At 31.4% G+C, this 21189-nt stretch overlaps 3 protein-coding genes and 1 long non-coding RNA gene across 5 annotated transcripts; 3 read left to right on the forward strand and 1 right to left on the reverse strand.

The window, feature by feature from the left end:
* Window positions 1-1327: 1327 nt before the first annotated feature.
* On the forward strand, window positions 1328-5594 carry LOC146917922 (beta-glucosidase 44-like). 2 transcript variants are annotated; one of them, XM_085719634.1, is made up of 11 exons: window positions 1328-1633; window positions 2498-2556; window positions 2766-2841; window positions 2937-3008; window positions 3114-3201; window positions 3316-3568; window positions 3807-3922; window positions 4228-4445; window positions 4778-4809; window positions 4933-5035; window positions 5163-5594. In XM_085719634.1, exons 1-11 carry the CDS (start codon window positions 1381-1383, stop codon window positions 5435-5437), a joined length of 1545 nt encoding a protein of 514 aa, XP_085575760.1. In that variant the 5' UTR covers window positions 1328-1380; the 3' UTR covers window positions 5438-5594. The 2 variants fall into 2 exon arrangements, with proteins under 2 accessions (XP_085575760.1, XP_085575761.1); XM_085719635.1 differs by having other exon boundaries at window positions 3114-3196.
* A 64-nt stretch (window positions 5595-5658) lies between these two features.
* Window positions 5659-11939, reverse strand: LOC146917923 (5'-3' exonuclease family protein). Its single transcript, XM_085719633.1, has 12 exons — window positions 11020-11939; window positions 10869-10905; window positions 9705-9879; window positions 9529-9607; window positions 9027-9071; window positions 8771-8920; window positions 8546-8660; window positions 8235-8335; window positions 7830-7927; window positions 7650-7742; window positions 7035-7252; window positions 5659-6407 (listed from the first exon to the last, which is right to left on the reverse strand). The coding sequence occupies exons 1-12, from the start codon at window positions 11095-11097 to the stop codon at window positions 5869-5871; spliced, it is 1728 nt and encodes a 575-aa protein (XP_085575759.1). The 5' UTR covers window positions 11098-11939; the 3' UTR covers window positions 5659-5868.
* Window positions 11940-13834: 1895 nt separating this feature from the next.
* On the forward strand, window positions 13835-16465 carry LOC146917924 (uncharacterized). The gene is made up of 3 exons (XR_015015924.1): window positions 13835-14269; window positions 14777-14975; window positions 16289-16465. It is a non-coding gene; the product is annotated as an uncharacterized LOC146917924 (long non-coding RNA).
* Window positions 16466-18288: 1823 nt separating this feature from the next.
* On the forward strand, window positions 18289-20131 carry LOC146917925 (uncharacterized). The gene is made up of 7 exons (XM_085717324.1): window positions 18289-18593; window positions 18678-18895; window positions 19125-19289; window positions 19390-19494; window positions 19581-19650; window positions 19739-19834; window positions 19930-20131. Exons 1-7 carry the CDS (start codon window positions 18324-18326, stop codon window positions 20023-20025), a joined length of 1020 nt encoding a protein of 339 aa, XP_085573450.1. The 5' UTR covers window positions 18289-18323; the 3' UTR covers window positions 20026-20131.
* The last annotated feature ends 1058 nt before the right edge of the window (window positions 20132-21189 follow it).

Below are 21189 nucleotides of genomic sequence, written 5' to 3' on the forward strand. Positions count from 1 at the left end.
CAAAAATACCCCTATATATATAAGGTTGTCAAAATAGTTGTTAAAAAAATGATGTTCAAGTGTCATTTCTTATTAAACAAACAATTGTATCATTTTGAGATACAATAATCAACACCGTATTTTAATATGTATACGATTGAGTGTGAACATCATATCCAATGAGAGAAAAAAGACTTAAGAGAAAAAATAATATAATAATTAAAAACTGTATAAATATATGTCATATTTTGTGTAAAAAAAAATAAATCTTTTAAATAAACAAACTTAAACTTAATTAAATAAAGATGATAGAAGTATTTCTAAAGGTCATAAGTCCATCTAGTCTACCAAAACGTTTTGAATCAAACCTGTTAAAGTCTTTAATTTGAGTTTGATTTGATACTTTTAAAAGTCTGTTTTAGTCTACCAGTAACATATATAAAAGTCTATTGTGTTAAAAAATTTAAAAAGAACATTTAACCTACTTTTAAAGAGGCTACTTGGCCAAAATAACATGCTTAAGAGAAATGATATTTATACAATTATTTTAGTATAAATTTTGTATAATTTTCTCTCTCATACTCATACTCACGTTATGTTCTTATTCTGTTTCTTACTTCTTCTCTCTATTGTTTTGACCAATAAAAGGAGAGAGCAACAAAGTTGTCTAAAAAATTATAGGCCAAATACCACTTTTGGTCCTTTTAGTTTTATAGAATTTTCAGGTTAGTCCTTTAAGTTTCAAAAGTTTCAATTAGATCCTTTCAGTTTGACAGAATTCTCAAGTTAGTCCTTTAAGTTTCAGAAGTTTCAAATAGGTCATTTTAGTTGATAAACTATTACATCGTCACTGTTTCAAAAGTTTCAAATATGTCCTTTTAGTTTGAAAATTTTGAAACTTAAAGTACTAACTTAGGAATTCTGTCAAACTAAAATGACCTATTTGAAACTTTTGAAACTTAAATGACTAACTTGAGAATTCTGGCAAACTAAAAAGACCTGATTAAAACTTTCGAAACTTTAAGAACTAACTTAAAAATTCTGTCAAACTAAAAGAAGCAAAAGTAATATTTGATCAAATTATAGCAAAATAGTTGTTCAAATATCATGCTCTTATTAAAAATAAACAAATAACCCAACCTAAGATGTCATTTTTGTACACCCATAGATAGATAGATACATAGGCACGAGCTTAGAGGTACACACGCATGCCATGTAAGGGTCCCATGATTATGATACATTGCCAAATGGACATTTCCAATTTATTTCTAAATTTAGCTTTTGATGGGCAAAATAGAAATTTTCCTCAAACATGTCCTATAAAACCAAACTCACTCATGTGATAATCAATGAAACATTATCTAGTGTCAGTGTTTCACTTCACTAGTATTGTCTTTGAAGATGGTGATGTTGGATTCACAACAACATCAATGTTTCTATTACATGTTTTTCTTTTTCTTAGTTGTTCTTGTTAGTTCAGTTAATGGGGATGTAGTGCCTGAAACAGTGCATTTGGATACTGGAGGGTTGAGTAGAGATGTTTTTCCTAAAGGGTTTGTGTTTGGAGTTGCAACTTCTGCTTATCAAGTAGAGGGTATGGCTAGCAAAGAGGGTCGTGGCCCTAGTATTTGGGATGTTTTCATCAAAAAACCTGGTTTGTGTTTCTTACCTAATCTCAATTAATTATTCTTAATTAGTCAAAAAAATAATAATCTCTGTTTTTTTTTCTTGATAAAGAAAGACCATGTAAAAATGTGTGTTTTTATTGGAAGTAAGAAAAATTTGTATTGATGAAATGATTTAGGGAAAATGCATCTTGTGTCTCTATTCACCAAACCAAAAAGTATGTTGGTTTTTGTAAAATTTGGTTTGTATTTTTAAATAATGTTTCAAATTTTAATTAGTTCTGCTTTTAATACGGATTAGAAATCAATCTGAGAAGTGCAATCATTTATAAATAAAATCAAATCTTAAATTACTCTTTCTCCTTTTTCTATTTCAATCTTCTTCTTTTTTAGGGGCTATTTCAATCTTATAATTCTCTTGTAAAAAAAAAAAAATCTTATAGTTCTTAGAAATATGTATCAAATAATAATTTAAAAAGGAGTGTTATAAATTTATAATATATTTTCTAACACATTTTTATTGATTGAAGTAATGTAAATTTTAACCAATAGACAGAATATGATTGAAGCATTTTTTTTTCTAATTTTAAAGACATTTATTTAAAAATATATTAATCTCTTTTAAAAAAATTGGTAAGATTTTGATTTGGTCTGCCTGTTTGTCGGAAAAAGAGACTCTCTTTAAAACGATCACGATGTAAAGTGTACATCTTTACACTGCACGAATTTCTTGTTTTCTTAAAAGAGCAATGATGAGATGATTGTGATAAATTTTCCAGTCCAAAAAATACTTCTTTTTGGTCAAAGATTTTTTTTTACAATAATTTTTTTGGTTAAGCATTTTTTTTTTAAATTAAAATGTTAAATATTTTATTGTTTCAAATTCATAACAGGAATTGTCGCAAATAATGGCACAGGAGAAGTTTCTGTTGATCAATATCATCGCTACAAAGTAAGCACCTTTAGAGCTTAAACACATTAGAAATTGAATTGAAGTTACATAACTTTTGTCACAAGCAATCCAAAATCCTTATATGAACCTTACATTTAACTTGCCAAACAACATATTATATAATGTGCATTTGATCATATATATATATATGTGTGTGTGTGTGTGTGGGGGGGCGCGCGCGTGTGAGCTCAAATATTTTCAATTTGCAGGAAGATATAGATCTCATGGCAAAGCTAAATTTTGATCAATACCGGTTCTCAATCTCATGGTCCAGAATTTTTCCAAGTAATTCAAATATTTCTATACTTACATATTTGATCAAAACAAGATAGTAGAAAATTCATAACACAATTAATAATCTATTTGAAACTTTGATGCAGATGGAACTGGCAAAGTAAATTGGAAAGGTGTAGCATACTACAACAGATTGATCGATTACTTGCTCGAAAAGGGTAATTTTTTATGTAGCCATAGTCTAAATACTAACATAGTTTTGGAAATGTAATGTTAAATATCATTTGCTTATTGTATTTTTGTTCCTTAAACCTATGTTGCAGGCATTACTCCTTATGCAAATCTCTACCATTATGACCTTCCTTTAGCTCTCGAGTTGAAATACAACGGTTTATTGAGCCGTAACGTTGTGTAAGTACTAAAATACCTTTATGGCCGTAATTTTTCAGGACTAAAAAAATGTGATTTTGTTTTATATGGACTAAAAACGAAATTCTGAATGATCGATGTTTTAAAATTGGACAGGAAAGATTTTGCGGATTATGCAGATTTTTGTTTCAAGACATATGGAGACAGAGTGAAGAACTGGATGACTTTCAATGAACCAAGAGTTGTTGCTGCTCTTGGCTATGATAATGGCTTTTTTGCCCCTGGAAGGTGTTCAAAAGAATATGGAAATTGTACAGCTGGAAATTCAGGAACTGAGCCTTATACTGTAGCTCACAATTTGATATTGTCACATGCTGCTGCTGCTCAAAGATATAGAGAGAAATATCAGGTAATATTAGTATTTTGATTCTTGTTTAGATCAGGTATATGCTTAGATTATCGGCGAGTTTGTCAGAATCAAGATGTGTCATAGTGACTTTGGCAAAAACTACACTTTGAAACTTCAACGAAATCACATGGTGCAACTATGACTTCGTCAAACTCGATGTGATTTTCATCATGCACCAAGTGGTTTATACAATTTGTTTTGATGTTTTTATCTTGTGGTGATGATTGTGGTTTTTTAGGAAAAGCAAAAGGGTAGGATTGGAATTTTGTTGGATTTTGTTTGGTATGAGCCTCTTACAAGATCAAAGGCTGATAACTATGCTGCTCAAAGAGCTAGAGACTTTCATATTGGATGGTAAAAATTGTTGGCTTTTCTAATTGAAGAAATTGTTGGCGTTGTTCTTCGTGTACAACGGAAAGAACGCCATAAGAATTGTATGATGCACGGACACTCCTCGGATTAGGTGTGCTCCTGTGTTAGACACGTGTCGTGTCTGACACTGACATGACATCGACACATATAATTATGCTGAATTATGTGATTTTTTCAAATTATTAACGGTGTCGGCGTGTCAGTGTTTGTGTCGTGTCCGGTGTTCATGTCCGTGCTTCATATTTGTTAATTTCTTAGTGTATCTTTATGGTGTTTAATTTCCACAGGTTCATTCATCCCCTTGTTTATGGTGAGTATCCAAGAACTATGCAAAATATTGTTGGGAACAGACTCCCAAAGTTCACTAAGGAGGAAGTGAATCTTGTGAAGGGCTCCATTGATTTTGTTGGTATCAATCAATATACTACTTATTACATGTATGATCCTCATCAAGCAAAACCAAAAGTCCCTGGCTATCAATCGGATTGGAATGTAGGGTTTGCTTGTAAGATAATTCTTCCTTCAACCATTTTTAAAAATATTAAATAAACCACCATTCAATTTAGTCTCTAACTATCACTCTCTCCAATTTAAGCTCTAAAATATGTAAATATATTAAGTAATCACGAAAGTATATGAAATCCGTCGATTTTAGTCATTGTTTTTACGTTATTAGCGACTATGTTGACGAATTTCATATACTTCAGAAATTATTTATTATTTTTATATATTTAGTGACTGAATTGTATAGAGAGTAATACTTTAGAAAGTAAGTTGATGATTATTTTTCTTGTTAATGTCCATGACTGACATTGATTTTCTTGCTAAACATTGAAGATGCTAAGAATGGAGTGCCTGTTGGACCAAGAGTAAGTTTGAAACAAGTTAAATTTAATTGATCATGATAAAAATATTAGTGCAAAAATCATGCAATTACAATTTCTTAGATAATAGTATCATACAATTACTTATTTATATGTGATACTTTTCAGGCATATTCATCTTGGCTATACAATGTACCATGGGGCTTATACAAATCATTAATGTACATCAAGGAGCATTATAAAAACCCACCTATGTACTTATCTGAAAATGGTAAAACTTGATACTAGTTTCTACCTTTATTTGAATGCTTCATTTTATTAGTCTTAACCCTTCTTTTTGTAAGGATGAATTTTCAAATTTGGGTTTTGATGTAATGTAAATATTTAATGATTTGTAGGTATGGATGATCCGGGTAATGTAACATTTTCCAAGGGTTTGCATGACACAACAAGAATAAACTATTACAAAGGCTATTTGACTCAACTAAAGAAAGCTATAGATGATGGAGCAAATGTGTTTGGATATCATGCTTGGTCATTGCTTGATAACTTTGAATGGAGATTAGGGTACACATCAAGGTTTGGTATTGTCTATGTTGACTTCAAAACTCTCAAGAGAACCCCTAAGATGTCTGCATATTGGTTCAAGCAGCTACTTACCAAAAAGAAGTAAATTGATGAGCTAAAATTATGTTTACCAAGTTTCTAGTTGTGGTAGTGAAAAATGCTGTTTGTGGTTTTGGATAAAAAGGCCTCTTTTTGGTCTTTACAAATGTAATCATGTGACTTGATTAGTGCAAGTCTTGGAATAAAGTTATCTTTTAAATAAAGCTAGAAACATCTTCCAGTGTCCCATGATTGAAGCACTAACACAGACACCAGACATAACTACGTCACGAACATCAATAATAATTTAGGAAAATAAAAGTGATTAAATATAATCACATGTGTCAGTATCATGTCGGTGTTGGGCACCTTTATCAGAAGTGTTTGTGTTGCACACACGTGACAGGTTGGCTCAATTTAGTAGGTTATGAATTACTTTTCTAAAAAATGTATAAATTCTAACTAGGATACAACAAAATTCATGAGCATATTGAAGGATTACACCTTTGAAAAGAAACTCAAAATAGTTCTGATGTGACTCCCCTTTTTCTTCTTGGATTTCTTTTCATTTCCACCACTTCCTTTCAAATCAGCACTATTCCTAATCTTAGACTTTACACTTCCTTGTGACTCCATATTCAAGCATAAAGCATCACAATTTTCCACTTCAGTCACTCCTGAAACCTGTTCATCAGTGACTTCTACTTTATCTAAGCAAACATTCTCAAATTTCCTTTTCTTTGAGAGACTTATAGGCCCTTTTTCTTGAAAGTTAATTGGTGACATGTAATCATCAAGATCAATATATTCAGCACTGCTTTCAATAGAAATTTCTTCCATTGTTTCCTCTTTCTGAACCAAATTTATTTCCTCCTCGTGTTTTCTTATCCGAAAAGGATTATTGTTAGGAACCTTCAAATGAGTTTCATCAAATGTAAATGGCTTTTTCATTGTTTCATTTGTTTCCAATGGCATGATCAGTTTCTGAAGTGCCGTTACTTCATTGGAATACTTATCTTTATCTGAGAGCCTTGTCACTGCAGATAAAGAGAAATGTTTATGAGAATACAACATATACCATGCTAGAAACTGGATTAAATACCTAGTTCGCACAGTATCAATATTCCAAAATGGTATCTGGAATCGAAAAAATATCAGTCAAGTTTATGAATCTGCTACCATAAACATACCTAACATTATTCACTAAGTTTCAAATTCATATACGATATTACAAACTTGATGTCATTCTAGTCCGTGTAAATATTATGGACGGATCAATTTGATTAAAATTTTGTAACTTTAATGATCATTATGGAATACCGATAATGTGAAAGACTAGATTTATACAATCCTACAATTTCAACTTTCAAGTACATATTTGATAAATATTCCAGAAAAATATGCATACATTTGATAATGTACTTCACAGATAATTTAACTTATGCAACGAAAGGATAAAAAAAAAAAATTAACCGAGATTCAATCATATCTCACCATGTAAATATTTGGAGCAATACTTCAGAAAAGAATATTCTTACATGACATCACTGTAAAATATGATTGAAAACTGTGTAATTTTTTTATACTGTCGATGCGAAGTTATCAAATTCTTTTACAAAAATCGTAAGTACAAATGCAATGCATCAACAATTTATATGACTTGCCTGTACAATTTTTATTGATATTCTGGGAGCCAAAGATTGAAAAACAATTATCCTGTTTAAATGGTGTAGGAACTTCACTTTTCCTGAGTTGACCAATGGTATGGGGATCAATGGGGTGTAAAGGAAGTCTAGAACATTCAGATTTATCAAAGGCTTCCTTAGTTGATGGATTCAAGTTTCCTTCAGCTATTGCTTTGACTATAGTTGAGGGAATTTCTCTAATTACATTTGGATTTGGTCAAGGAAAAAATTATATGTTCGGTAATCATATATTAAAACTAATTACATATATAAGGCATGTTTGAATTGACTTATTTGAATTTATCTACTGACATAAGCACTTTGAGATTGTTTAGGAGAGCTTGTGAAAAGAGCTTATGACATGTCTATATAAGTTGTTTTCAACTTGCTTTCATAACTCCCTGTCATAGCTTATAAAAACAGCTTAAATTTTATATTAAAACAGTTCGATTTTAATTCATCTTTTGAAATGGAAATAGCTTATATATAATCACTTAAACGGTGTTTGATGGATGCAACAAATGCAGAATGGAGAGGTTGAGAGTATTGAAAATAATGGAAGATTTAAGTAAAAGTCCAATAAATCAAGGATACGGCCCCAAAAAATTGAGGTCTTCGTCAAGTGACTCAAGAAAACTTTCCGGAAGAGGCTTCATGTGCTTGAGCTCTTTGGTATTGATATCATATCTACACAAATATTTGAAAAGATGTTATCATTGGAGTTAATAATAAATACTCTTATGAAAATCAGAAATAGTTTTAGTATATTAGTACATTCGAGCATGCTCAAAAACAGCAAGTGCATCCTTGAAGGATTTGGCATAATCTTCGGGCATTTGATCACCTTTCTCAAGCTTAAGAACAGACAAAATCTGTTATAAAGAACTCATATATTAGTCTCATAATGACTTCAGGAAACATCGGCAACAACTTGTATCAATTTGAACTTTAAATATATATGTGATAATAGGCGATTACTATTTTCTAGTATACACCAATAGTGAATGTCATCTAAGAAATGATGACCGTGTAGTGTGTGCACAACGTGCATGTGTGTGTTATAAAAAGCTTCAGACTAATATATCAAGCAAGTGATTCTTGGGGATAGGAGAGATCTTTTGTAATTTTAGAATCATTTAATCTTCTATTCTAATTGAATTCACTTCCACAAGTACTTACACGATCGATATTCTGATACTTCGAAACTAGGGCATGCGCTCGAGCAACACCAATTCCAGGAACAGATGGAAGAAAATCACAGCCAGCTAAAACACACATACCTAAAAGGAGAGGGGGGGAAAAAAACTCTTTTTAAGCTTGTCATAAATTGAAAAAATAATGGTAAATTCCTAGTTTCTTTCAGCTTGTTCATCATTTCAAGGAACGAGTTTTGTGCAGAAAAGTTCTGCAGCATTCTAATTTTCCTTCTTTAAAAAAAAGACACATGGATATTTTTAACCGTGTATTATTGCATTCAACAAGAAAATCACCTGTGAAAAGTTTCATATCGAAACTTTGAAACGAAGGTTTACAAGATTCGGCAGAAAAAACCTTCTCTAACTCTATTCTTTCGCCATTCCCGTCACGGTCCATCTTAAAAATAACCTATTCAAAACAACTGCGTATTACAATCCAAAACACATGACTTCTCGGAAATTGAAAGGTAAAGTAGTAAACCTCGACGCACAAGATCATAGTTTTGGAGAAGTTCTTACAGCTGGACAACCATATGTTAACAGATCACTATCTTCTGTAATCACTGCTGCAATGCCGCCTTTTTCAGTTTCAAGGTTGGACAAGTATGCTAACTGAGCATCTGCTTCATATGGAGCTACAACAAACTCAATGTTCTCGGATTTCAGAGTCTGCAACACAATTATACGAAGGAATTACTCTACACTGCACATTACTCAAAGATTGTTGTTCAAGAGTAGCGTTATTATTTCTCAAAATTATATGCTTAGAGCATACCTGAACTAGCTTATGAGCCATAACGGGAGTAATATTCACTGCTCTCTGCACAGAAATATGGAAAGTCCTTCAATTGTTTTGCTTCATAAGCATAACCATCATCATGTGAAAGAGAAAATACAATAAACTTTTGTCACTTCATATCTACTGACAAAACTGTTTGAGAGAGCTTATGACATGTCCATAAGCTCTCCAGGACAATTTATGAAAACAGCTATAGCTTATATAAAAATAATTTGATATTACCTTATCTTTTGTTATAAAAACAGCTTATACATAAGCACTTATGTTATAAGCATTTAATTAAGTTTTTTTCCATGACCAAAAAAGTATAAAATTGGCATCATTGCTCATACCTTATTCTTTGCTTTCTTTTGACAAGTCATAATTATTCTAGTAAAACCTATGATTCATCTAATTAATCGACATAAGCAATAAAATAAACCCCATAAATAACCATTGTTTTTTCCTTTCCATTTCAAAACTGAAAAATGTTTCTAACCTGAAAGAGTTCTGAAGCAGCATTAACATTCCCTTCTTTGAGCTTAGCCATTGCCAAATCACGAAAAGTATTTCTTTTTCTAAAACAACCAAATCAAACAAACATCATAAACTGAAAAACAAAACAAGCAAAAAATTGATTCAAATCCTTAAAACTTAAAATAAATAAAAGCATACTTGTTCCTCTCTTTCTCAGTTGCTGCTTTGCAAGGAACATTGCCACCATCAAAAACAACAACTGGTGTTACTTTATAGTACCGAAGCAGATTCACTCTATGCATAAAGTATTCAATGTACCGCAATTTCCTTTCACTATCAGAATCAAGACAAAGCTCCATACTACACGAATAAGCTAAAAACAAAACAACAAATAAACAAATCAACACGTATTAGATGTAATAGTCATGTGTTTGGTTTCAATTCTAGAGAGCCAAAAGTGATTCTAGAGGTTGTAGAATTGATTTTATGATGTTTGGATGATTCAAAGTAGAATTGATTTTGCTTGTAGAATTGATTCTACTTGAAGCTACAATTTGTAGCTTTTAGCTTCTACAATTGATTTTAGCCTTAAATTCATTGATAAATCCACTTTTATATAAATGCATCCAAACATAAATCACTTTTCATTCAACTCACTTTTATCCAGAATCAATTTACTCAAAATCAATTCTAGTAAAAGCTGAACCAAACATACACTTAGTTATAATAATTAGTTACACTAGTTAGTTATTCTGATTGACTATATAAACATTGTTTGTATCCTTTCAAATAAACAACAATCCTCTCATTGATCAATATACTTCCAGATTAATTTCTATGTACCGACAGAGTAAAACTTTTTACACATTTGTCCAATCAAATCACATTACAATGCCACTTATATGTTACTTCCTAAAATATCTCCATAAATATTTACAAGGCATGATTTAAGCGAATGCATGTGCAAAAAATCTTTACACTGTCAGTGTATATAAATTAAATCCTACTTTTTAGATTAATTTCTATGAACTGACAGAGTAAAACTTTTTACACATGTGCCAATCACATTACAATGCCACTTTTATATGTTAGTTCCTAAAATATTTACATGGCATGACTTAATCGAATGCATGTGTAAAAAAGCTTTACACCGTCGGTGTATAAAATTAAATCCATATACTTTTCTATCATGTTCTATCAAGATTTGTAATATAGTATCAGAGTTAATTATTCCACAACTTACTTCCACAAAAATTTTAGCAAACTTATTTGATCAAATTAAAAAAAGGAAAACTCTTAAAATTGTAAGAACAATATAATGAGTGAATTTCAAAACTTCATCAAAATCAAATTTATACTTACCCCCTTTATGAAGCCATGAATATGCATCAATACCCACCTGCAGATTTTGCAATATGAATTAAAAGAAGCTAAAAGAATGAAAATTAAACACAACCCAGATGAAATTTTGAGTAAAAATCAAAACTTTGAATGAAATTTAGTTGAATCTTACACGTTTTCCAGCGTAGTTCTTGATGTGAATTGGTTCAACGTAAGGTTTCATGAATCTGAGAAGATCTTTGATTCCCATTTGCAATGTTCGTAGGTTTTCGTTTCTGGGTTTTGGGTTTTTTTTCGATTTTTCTTTAATTTTTGTTATTCTTTTATTTGATTTTTTTGTTTATATTATAGAGACAGAAAATGGCGGGAAAAGCGGTAATTGGCGAAATAAAATGAGGTAACACGAGGAAAACTATGTTCCGTGGTTGGAGTTTACTTTTCTGCCCCTCCAATTGCTCTTTATGCTGAAAATTTCTGCCCTTTCAATTGCTCTTTATGTTGAAAAATATCATTCAAAAGTTATATGTTAAAGGAGTTAAAATAAAAAAATAAAATGTCTTTTGGTAGTTACGAATCGAAAGGTTTTAGCATTTTTTTGGGGTTAGAAAAGTACATTTTGATAGTTATTGGTTGTGGTGCAAATATGAGTATTTCATTAAAATTAGTGTTTCAAAGTGGTCTTTAGCGTTGGGTCAAGCTTGATACACTTTTGCATTATGAAATGTATCTATCATTTCATCTGCATCAATACAAAAACTATTACTTTTATCATCTTATTGTATTCTCGTGCATCCTGTTTTTATTCGAAAATACCCTTTGTTCAGATTCTATAATCCGAACGGTTTTTTGAATTATAAAATTTGAACGAATTAAAAATTGAAGGCTTGTAACATCCCAGATTAAACATTACGTCTATTTCTTCATTTTTCTTTAAACTTAAAATTCAAAATCTCCATACCCAAGAAGCTCCAATTATCACCTCTCAGACAAAATTAAGTTGCTCACTTACTAGTGGTTGAAGGCAAAATTTGTTATGTTACTTTTATTTATCATAGTTGGTGGCTTAATCTCTATGTTTGTTTGGGCATTGATTAATTTTTGCTTTCCGCTCTTGCTTGGTCTGTTGCTTTTGCAAGACTTTGAAGTTATATTATGATACGTTTTGTGCTAGATATAATGCTTTTTCTATGTTAATATACTTTATTTTAACTTGTTTAATAAAACATCATTTTGCATGCACAAGCATGAAAAATCCTAGCAATGACCGGAGAACATTAACGTGGTTCATCCACTTGGTCAATTGGGTATTGCCTACGTACCAGATATATGGGCAAAGTTCAAGATTGATTCATCATTGTTTTACAATTCTATCAAAATTAGATTATATTTTTGGTTTTCAAATCTGTTACGACTATTAAAAATGAGTAGTGCTATATTTTACGACAGAATTTTCACAAGAAAGGCAAGAAATACATACGTGTCATGCTTTAGATAATCCGAAATATATAATCTACGTTATTGAAGGAAATCATGCGGTGCCTTGATATTAATGTATGGTCCAGATTTGTTCGTGTGTTTCGTTGGCCACTGATTCGTAATATTAAGCATTATCGATTAAAAATTTATTGAAGGAGATGATTCACACATGTGGGAGAGGATAATACTTGGATGCCTTGTTGAGATTTGGGGATTATGAAAGAAAAACCTGGAAAAAAATGAATTTGGGGATTTTACGGGTTTGGTAAATTTAGGGTTTATTAACATTTGAGGATTTTGAATTTTAAATTTAAGGAAGAAGATGAAAGTGAAGATATTCAAACAATTTGGGATATTTAAGTGCACATTTTTTGGGATTTTTAATTTTGATTTAAGGAAGAAGATGATGCGGATGGGGATGAGATTGAAGATGTTCACGTAGTTTATGAATTTCTTTGTTTTCCGTAAAAATATTTATAAAAAAAAATTACTAGTAAAATTATTATTTCAGCATTTTTTAATAAAAAAATTAACCTATACTACCTCCGTCCTTAATTATAGGACCCTTTTGAAAAAATAACGGGAATTAAGATAGTAGATATTTGTATTAAATATGTTTGTAATTACTATTGGTTTTACAATTTTATCCTTTAAGAGAGAGGTTTGGTTTATGTTTTCAACATGTTATTTATTGCTTATTGAAGAAAAAGATGTATAATAAATAGGGGCATGTATGTAAAGAAATAATTAATGTAGTTGGAAATAGCAAAGGGGTCTTATAAAAAGGGACAAAAAAATTCTCAAAAGGGTCTTATAATTAGGGACGGAGGTAGTACATGTTTTGATGATTAAGGGATCTAAATGGAACGAAGAAATAAAAATAAGGGACATATATGTTACAACTAAATAAGATAAAGATTTCATAGTGTAATTTTGCCAAATTAAAGTACAATGGTAACTACTACTGTAGGAATAGGATTTTCTGGATATACCTACAATTTTGTACCTGTTACCTAAATCAATTTTATTTTATTTTTATCAAAAATCAATTTTCTTTTTAGTGTCACACATAATAGATATGGTGATAATTATTATTATTATTATTTGAATAAAGATATGGTGATAATTATTATATGGAAAATACTTTACAGTGTCACGCATTCACGTTCCCTCAAAAAAAAAAGTGTCACGCATTCACGCTACTAGTATTATCATAACGTGAGTGAGAGTATGTAGCACGTGCGTGGCTCGAGCATACATTTGTAATGCCCCGCATGTAAAATTTCAGTATCATTTATTTTATCATTGGATTTTAAGAGAAGGGCAAAATGGTAATTACGCATAAGTCTTCCCGGATCAAATCATATTATTACAATGGAATACGGGAATGTATTTTTCTGCTTAAAACTTTTACGGCATTTTCATCGAATATTTTAGTTTGAAGAAGAGTGTAGAAAGGGCATTTGGGTAATTTCTCACCTAAGAGTATAAATCCAACACAACACAAAATATCTTCATTTTTCATCATTTCTCTCAAAAATATCAGATTTTTCTACTCCTTCTCCTTTTTTTTCTCTCGGCTCTCTATTCCAAACCACCAAAAATCCACTTACCTCACCAATCCTCCAAGATCAAATCAACATACAACTTCATGATTCTTGTAACATCTTAATCACGCTTAAGTACTTGGTTCCTCTTTCCCTTAGCCTTGGCTGTGTCCCTTTTTCCACACTATCTTTTGGGAAGATTTGATACACAAAGCTTGATAGTGGTTTTGTATGTGTTTAGCTAAGAAATTGTGGTTTGGATTGGCATTAGAAGCAAGTTACTAACAGCTAGAAGATGATGGAATCAAGGAATGAAGTTGGTTAGGGCTTCAAGGAGATGGCAGAAGTGGTGTTGTTGCTGTTGGGATATTAAGCTGAGTCAGAAGTGCTTAATTTGAGGTATAAGCTATTTTAAAGAAAACTGTCATAATTGATTATTGGAGTAACATGTTAGATTTACTGTATGAGTGGTTTAGTAACTGTGTTTATATGTTTGGTTGTAATCTGGAAAATTTGAACAGAAGTTGAATTGTTTAGAGGGCATAAGTTGTCAGATAAGCTGTTTTGAGTAAAATGCCTTAAATGACTATGTTATGAATTCCAACTGCTGTATAAGTGATTCCTAAGGCTGATTATTCATGTTGGAACTGTTGTGTGAAATTTTGGAACGGAAATTATATGTTAAAAGTCATAAGTTTCTAGTTAAGCCGTTTGAAAATAGCTTAAATTGGAATTTGAGTTGTTTCAAGTATTGTTTTCTAATGACCAGTTTAGGAGAGATATGTTAAACTGGTATATGAGTAATGGTAAAATTATAAACTGTTTTAGTGATGATAAAAGTGCTTAAATAGTAATTAAGCTGTTTTGGAAGTGCTTAAATAGCCAAACGGCAAACTTCTGGTGCAGGGACTGAAATGGTAATTTTTCTATATGATGGTTGATGAGTTAGGAGTATGTCACAAGTGGGTTGGACTGTTTCGGAAAAGTCAAGACCAATAAGTCAAGACATAAGCTATTTTGGAAAATTGATTATGGAGTTTTGGAGATAGCAGAAGCTGCAGATTGTTGATAAGATGCTTTGCAATTTTTCCAAGAGTGATTCGAGGTGAGTTCCTTTAGTTAGAAAACCCACCTTTGGGTAGTTTAATTATGTCCTTAGAATGATAATTTATAACTTTGGTACATTAGGACATAATTAGTGATATTGATTTAGGTTAGTTCCCCTTGCTAGTATACTCTAAAATAGCTCTTATGATGATAAATATACTTATGGTAGTGTAGAAATTGGAGGAAGAATAATTTGACAAGTTTTGGTATATGTTTGAATAAATACACAATTTCGGCTAATGCTTCAGAAAGTGAATTTGTTGGATTTTTATAACTTTGACTCAATTTTTATATAGTGTAAATGAAACTTTATGGTAATAAATGGCTTTTAGCTTGGTTAAGAATTTAAACAATCATTTTACTGAATATGTAGCCGAAATATGTTATGGTTTCCTCCAATCACATTCTACCATAATGTATAAATATTGGTGTAAGACAATGTTTAGAGTAAATTAGCCATGAAAACAAATCATTCATGAGTAAATTTCCAATTATTGGAAAGTAAAGAATCCTAATTAGGGGAAAATCGACTTAATTAGTCGAATTTAATTTATCAGGATATGGGAAAATTTTATAACCTTTTAGGAATGACATATAATAACATATGTCTAGAACCTTATTAGATAAGTTATGAAACATGAGAATATATTTATACCTAGCATAATGTATCAGATATATGTTACATAAATTATGTTCAGATAATTATTATCAGTTAAGTTATGACTCTCTAACTTCCTGTTAGTAGTGAAGTTGAGATTATTTCATATTTACAAGAATCAGTTCAGTTTATAATTTTAAGACATGTTTAAGCTGTGGCTTTCGCTATCCCGCCAGTTGGATACGAAAGGTTCCCGCCAGTTGGAACGGGCACTATCCGTGAGGATGACCCCACAATAATCAGAGGAGTCTGGTATCCCCGTCAGTTGGGTTCCCGCCAGTTGGAATTATTACCGGTCAGAGTGGAATAAATTCCGGGGTTACTCCACCTGGGTTTATTCCGTAAAATCAACTCAGATAATACTGTTTGTTCAACGCTAACATTTCTAACATAATATGACAGACATTTTATTTATAATTACGATTGTGATTATGATTTCAGCATTAGTATCAAGATTACATTAGTATTTTAGATAGTGATCCTAGTTATCCCCCGATCGCTCAGTTATGCATCAAGAAACTGTATGAACCCAAAAAGGGTTGAGCTTAGAGACAGATGGCGATCCTAGGTTCCCTGAGATTGCCAACAGCCTAGGATAGGTGGAACTCACTGAGACATCCCGTCTCACCCCAATCCCTTTTATTTTTTTTCAGATCACCAGGGTGTACGTGGCAAGGAGACAATACAGGAGGCTGAATGATATATTTTCACATGCTCGTGTTGTACTAGTTCAAATTATTTATTACGGTTTCAGACGTGTATTCAGAAAGCAAATGTACGATCCTGCAGTGATGTATATATTTATTCAGTCGAAATTTTTATTATTGTAATTTTAATGTATCCATAACTAAATTTAGCGCACGTTCTAAATATTCTAGATAAGTTTAGTATGGGCGTTACAACATCTCTCTCTGGCGCCCAATTTTGTTATGATCCTAACTAACCAATTCTTAAACACTTCACCATCTCCGATCAACTTCATTTCACAGCTTTTTCTTTGAATCACACATTCTTCTTCGTCTTCTTCAATCACCCTCTATGTCCTTCAAAATGCCGCAAACATCAACCTCAAGCTCACGAAGATTTTTTGACGAGAATCACTGTAACATCCTTATATTTTTTATATACATTATTATTATGTGTGTCCTTCGTAGTAATTCTTTATTCATGATTTATTAAACAATTTATTTTATATTTTATGTGTAAAGAATTTCAGAAAAATGTAATTCTATATTAATTTTCTTATTATTTATTTGTTTATAGTAGTTGATGAGATATTAGTTATTTTAATTATTTAATTTGTTTATAAGTTTTTGGGATTATTTGTGTTAATCTTAGATGGTGGTGGGGGTAACCATTTGACTAAGTCAAAATTGTATTGTTCTTTGGTTTGTTGCAACACGTGAATGGTTTTAGCAAGCATTAAGTACCCTTTTTGTTTCTAAAACCATGAAACTGATTATTGCTATTTTCTCTCACACGTTCTCCATGTTCTGCACCGTCATGGCTAAGTTGTTGCTTGCTATCATACTAAGTGCCTATCTAATCTTCAGCCTAATTATGTTGGTACATGATGTACCTCACGTTTTCTTCTCTGACCTCATAGTTCAATTGTCTAATTCAAACTCTATCACTTTTCTCTTTAATTATACGATCCCCCTCTTGATATATTGCAAGGAAAAACGCTTAACACACCATCCTCTCAAGTGTTCTTACATCTCTAAACAAAATTCAAAGGCCATTATTTGCATCCATGCTTATCCGTATAACTATCCTTCATCGAGTACTTTTTCAAGTCTAGTTTCTTTGGTTCTATTTTTCGTGTGACATAAAGGTAACCCCATTCCAACCATTTCTATATATTCCTCCTATTTCTGTCTTGTCTCTAATTTTAGGATTTATGCTTTTGAAGCTTTGAACTCTTTCCTAGCAAGTGACCGTCTTGGGATTGTAGAGTTGTCCACGAAAAAGTCTAAGGTAAGGGCTCTGGTCTTGACCATGATTTAAATGAAAATGATAGGTTATGATGTTGAATTTGATATGCTTCTTGATTCGATGGATGAGTAAAAAGATTTATTATGTTTTTATTAATTTTTTTGGTAGTTGATAATTATAAGAATTGGTGATTTGCAATTTTGTTAAAGTGTGTGATTTGATGAATGTGTGAATATTGATGATTGCTTATTTGTGAAGTGGAAAATGTTGTTGAGTTAAAACGATTCTTTGTGGTGTATGTGATTTTGAGTTTGTGTGCAAGTTTATTATTTTATGTGGTTTAAGTGTCAAAAAAAGCAAAGAAAGAGTATTTTAAGTGCCAAATGGGGCGATTCAATGGAATATTAAGTGCCAAAAAGGGCGATTATTATTTTATTTTTTCAAGTGCCAAATGGGGCGATTCAATGGAATATTAAGTCCCAGAAAGGGCGATTATTATATTACGTTATCAAGTGCCAAATGAGGCGATTATTATATTATTTCATTAAAGTGTCAAATGGGGCGATTCAATGGAATATTAAGTGCCAAAAGGAGCAATTATTATATTACGTTATCAAGTGTCAAATGGGGCGATTATTATATTATTTCATTAAAGTGCCAAATGGGGCGATTATTATCGATACATAATCAAATGCAAATGTTTAGGATGTTAGAAAATGTATATATAGTAGCATATGCAACACATAGTAGCATATGTTAGAAAATGTTAGAAAGTGCCAAATGGGGCGATTATTATCGATACATAACAAACAACACATAGTAGCATATGCAAATGTATATAAGTTGGGACCAACCATACATAATCAGCTGTTAGAAAATGGTATGGTGAGGGTGGCAGTAACTAAAGTGTTAGATTCTAATGCTCAAGTCCCCATACCCACATATGAGGTGACAAAGGTTGGTGACGCCCTCAACACTTTCATTCAATGGCCAAAAAGACTTCTGCATCTAGTTTCTAATAAGGTATATTCATTGTGTATGTCTTTATCTATTTGCACTTGGGCCCATTTAATTATGTTGACTAATATTTTATCTTAAATTGTTTAGGATGTTAAAGAAACTGCAAAAGATGATCTTCCATCCAAAAGGTCAGAACCTGAAAAATCTTACATTGAAAAGTTGATGTTTAGGGTATTGAAGCTAAAACATCCTGTGAAGTTCGATTTGAATGAGAATATTTTTTTTTACCTCCCAACAAGAGATATTATGGAGCTGTGTCTAAAGACAGAAGAATTATGTCTCACGATTCTACGAGTATGGGTGGTGTAAGTACATTTTCACCCTTATTTATGCCTCTGTCTGTGCTTTAAATTAAAGTAGATAGATCATTAAATAAAATGTATCTGTTTGTGCCTATATGAAAAGTTAGTGTGCAATCACATTATGAATTGTTTATAGCAGGTTTTTGTTCATTCAAATGTCACTTTGCCTTGCTGTTTGTTTGTTTGCTGCCTTGTACATGTTCGGATTTTGAATTGTTTTTTAATATTTTAGGTACATGGAACGCCTCTGTACTCAATTGGGGAATAGTGATGTGTATGGTTTCGTTGATCCATTTTTCATTCACGCGGAAAATGACGAAGAAAGTTCTCAGTCTCATATGACCGCAAAGATGTTCGAGGTTAACAAAGCTTGTTATTTTGCACCTTACCTGAAAAAGTAAGTGTATTTGATTTTCATAGTATTATTTCTCTATAGTTAATCACATATATTAAAAAGCCCTAAAGTTAACAAATCTTTTTTTTTCTTTCCAATGTAGTTGTCATTGGCAATTGCTTATTATTGAACCAGAAAAACAAAATGTCGTTTTCCTATGTTCGATGGGTTGGAAGCCAGATAAAAATCTTGTGCAAATTGTTAATTCGTAAGTATATATATTTAAATAAGTGGATGTAATTTAATAAAGATTTTTTACACATCAATTTATATGAATGTATTTTATTATTGTAGTGCTATAGAAGGGTATAACAAGTTGAGTGGTGTCAGAAAGGCGAGAAAGGCAACATGGCAGATTCCCACAGTAAGTTAAAAATTATATTCATACAATATTATAAGTTTTATATATATGATATTTACTCAATATAATTTCATATTTATGACAATTGTAGTGCCAAAGACAACCATTCAATTATGAGTGTGGCTACTTTATAATGATACATATGCTGAACATTGTATCAGCTGACATTACCGACTCATGGGATATGGTGCGTAACTAAATATTACAACCATTTGTGTTTCTTAATTTTTTTTTTAAGTTAATTTCATATTCTAATATGTTATCTTAACTTTTTTTTTCCAGATTTTTGGAGACGAAACTCCGTTTACTGAGGATGAAATGACAAAAGTTCAAGAACTCTGTGCAAGTTTGATTTTGGAAAGACTTGATGTAATTTAATTATGTCAATAATTACTTTGAAACAATGTTTAGCTTTTGTTTAATTTTTTGTTATTGTAACTTTGGATTTGTTTGATATTGTAACAATGACAGGTCTGATATGAAATTTGCTCATATGATATTTCATATTACTTGCTAAATTTATGAAATTTTTGGTTATTATATTAAATTTTGCACCATAATCATGTTATAAAAAAATAGAGAGATTTTAAATGGGTTGAACAGATTTAAATTATGTTTATTAAATGGGATCAAAGAACAGACTTAAAATCTAGAGTTTTTTTTATGTCCTTGTCCACCCTTTTTTAAGTGGGTTAATCCGATTTAAATTAAAAGATTTTAAATGGATTCAACCGATTTAAATTATCGGATTTTAAATCGGGTAAAGGGGGCCGACTTAAAATCAAAGACACTTTTTAAATCGGCTACCTATAAGTCGGATCTTAACCCGATTTAAAAAGTCAAATTCACCCGATTTAAAAAGTGTTTTCTGCACTAGTGATCTAGTATCAAATGGGGCGATTTATTATTGTACGTCAAATGAAGCGACTAATATATTATTCCAGTTGGGGCAATATCCGGATCATGGTCTATTTGCTTTTCATGCATCTGCATCAACATTGAGTCTTGAGTCTCGTGTTTGATCTTGTTGTATATTTTAGAGTGATGAATATTTTAAACAAAAAAAAATGTCTTAGCATGATTCCTAGATGATGGTTGTATATTCTTATTTAATGTCTTAATTTATCATTGATTTTATTTCATGGGTGTTGAAGACTAACCCTTACAACCAACATTTTAGGTACCAAAGAAGAGATGATGTGTGCCTGATGTTTTGCTTGAAGCGTGTACGCGGGGAACAAATTTGGGTTTTTGAATTGTAATTAAATTAGTTTAACTATTTTGTTAAGTTCTAGTTAAGAATTCTTTATGCTTGACTATTGTTAAAAAAAAATACAGTCTTCTTTTTCTAAAAAGAAAGAATTAGACGTAATGTCTTGGATCAAAATCCGGGATGTTACAATCACATCATAACAACAGCAGCAAAGCGCAGCGCAGAGAAGGAATGACAATGATGATTTGCTTGATGAACTTCAGATTAATTGCATTCGCACCTTCGCTGGAAGGAGAGACCTTTCCCGGTCACGATCACCGCCGGTGAAT

The sequence above is a fragment of the Medicago sativa genome, chromosome 6 (assembly GCF_051527215.1).
Source record: "Medicago sativa cultivar Bolivia chromosome 6, Bolivia_mono, whole genome shotgun sequence".
Taxonomy (NCBI): domain Eukaryota; kingdom Viridiplantae; phylum Streptophyta; class Magnoliopsida; order Fabales; family Fabaceae; genus Medicago; species Medicago sativa.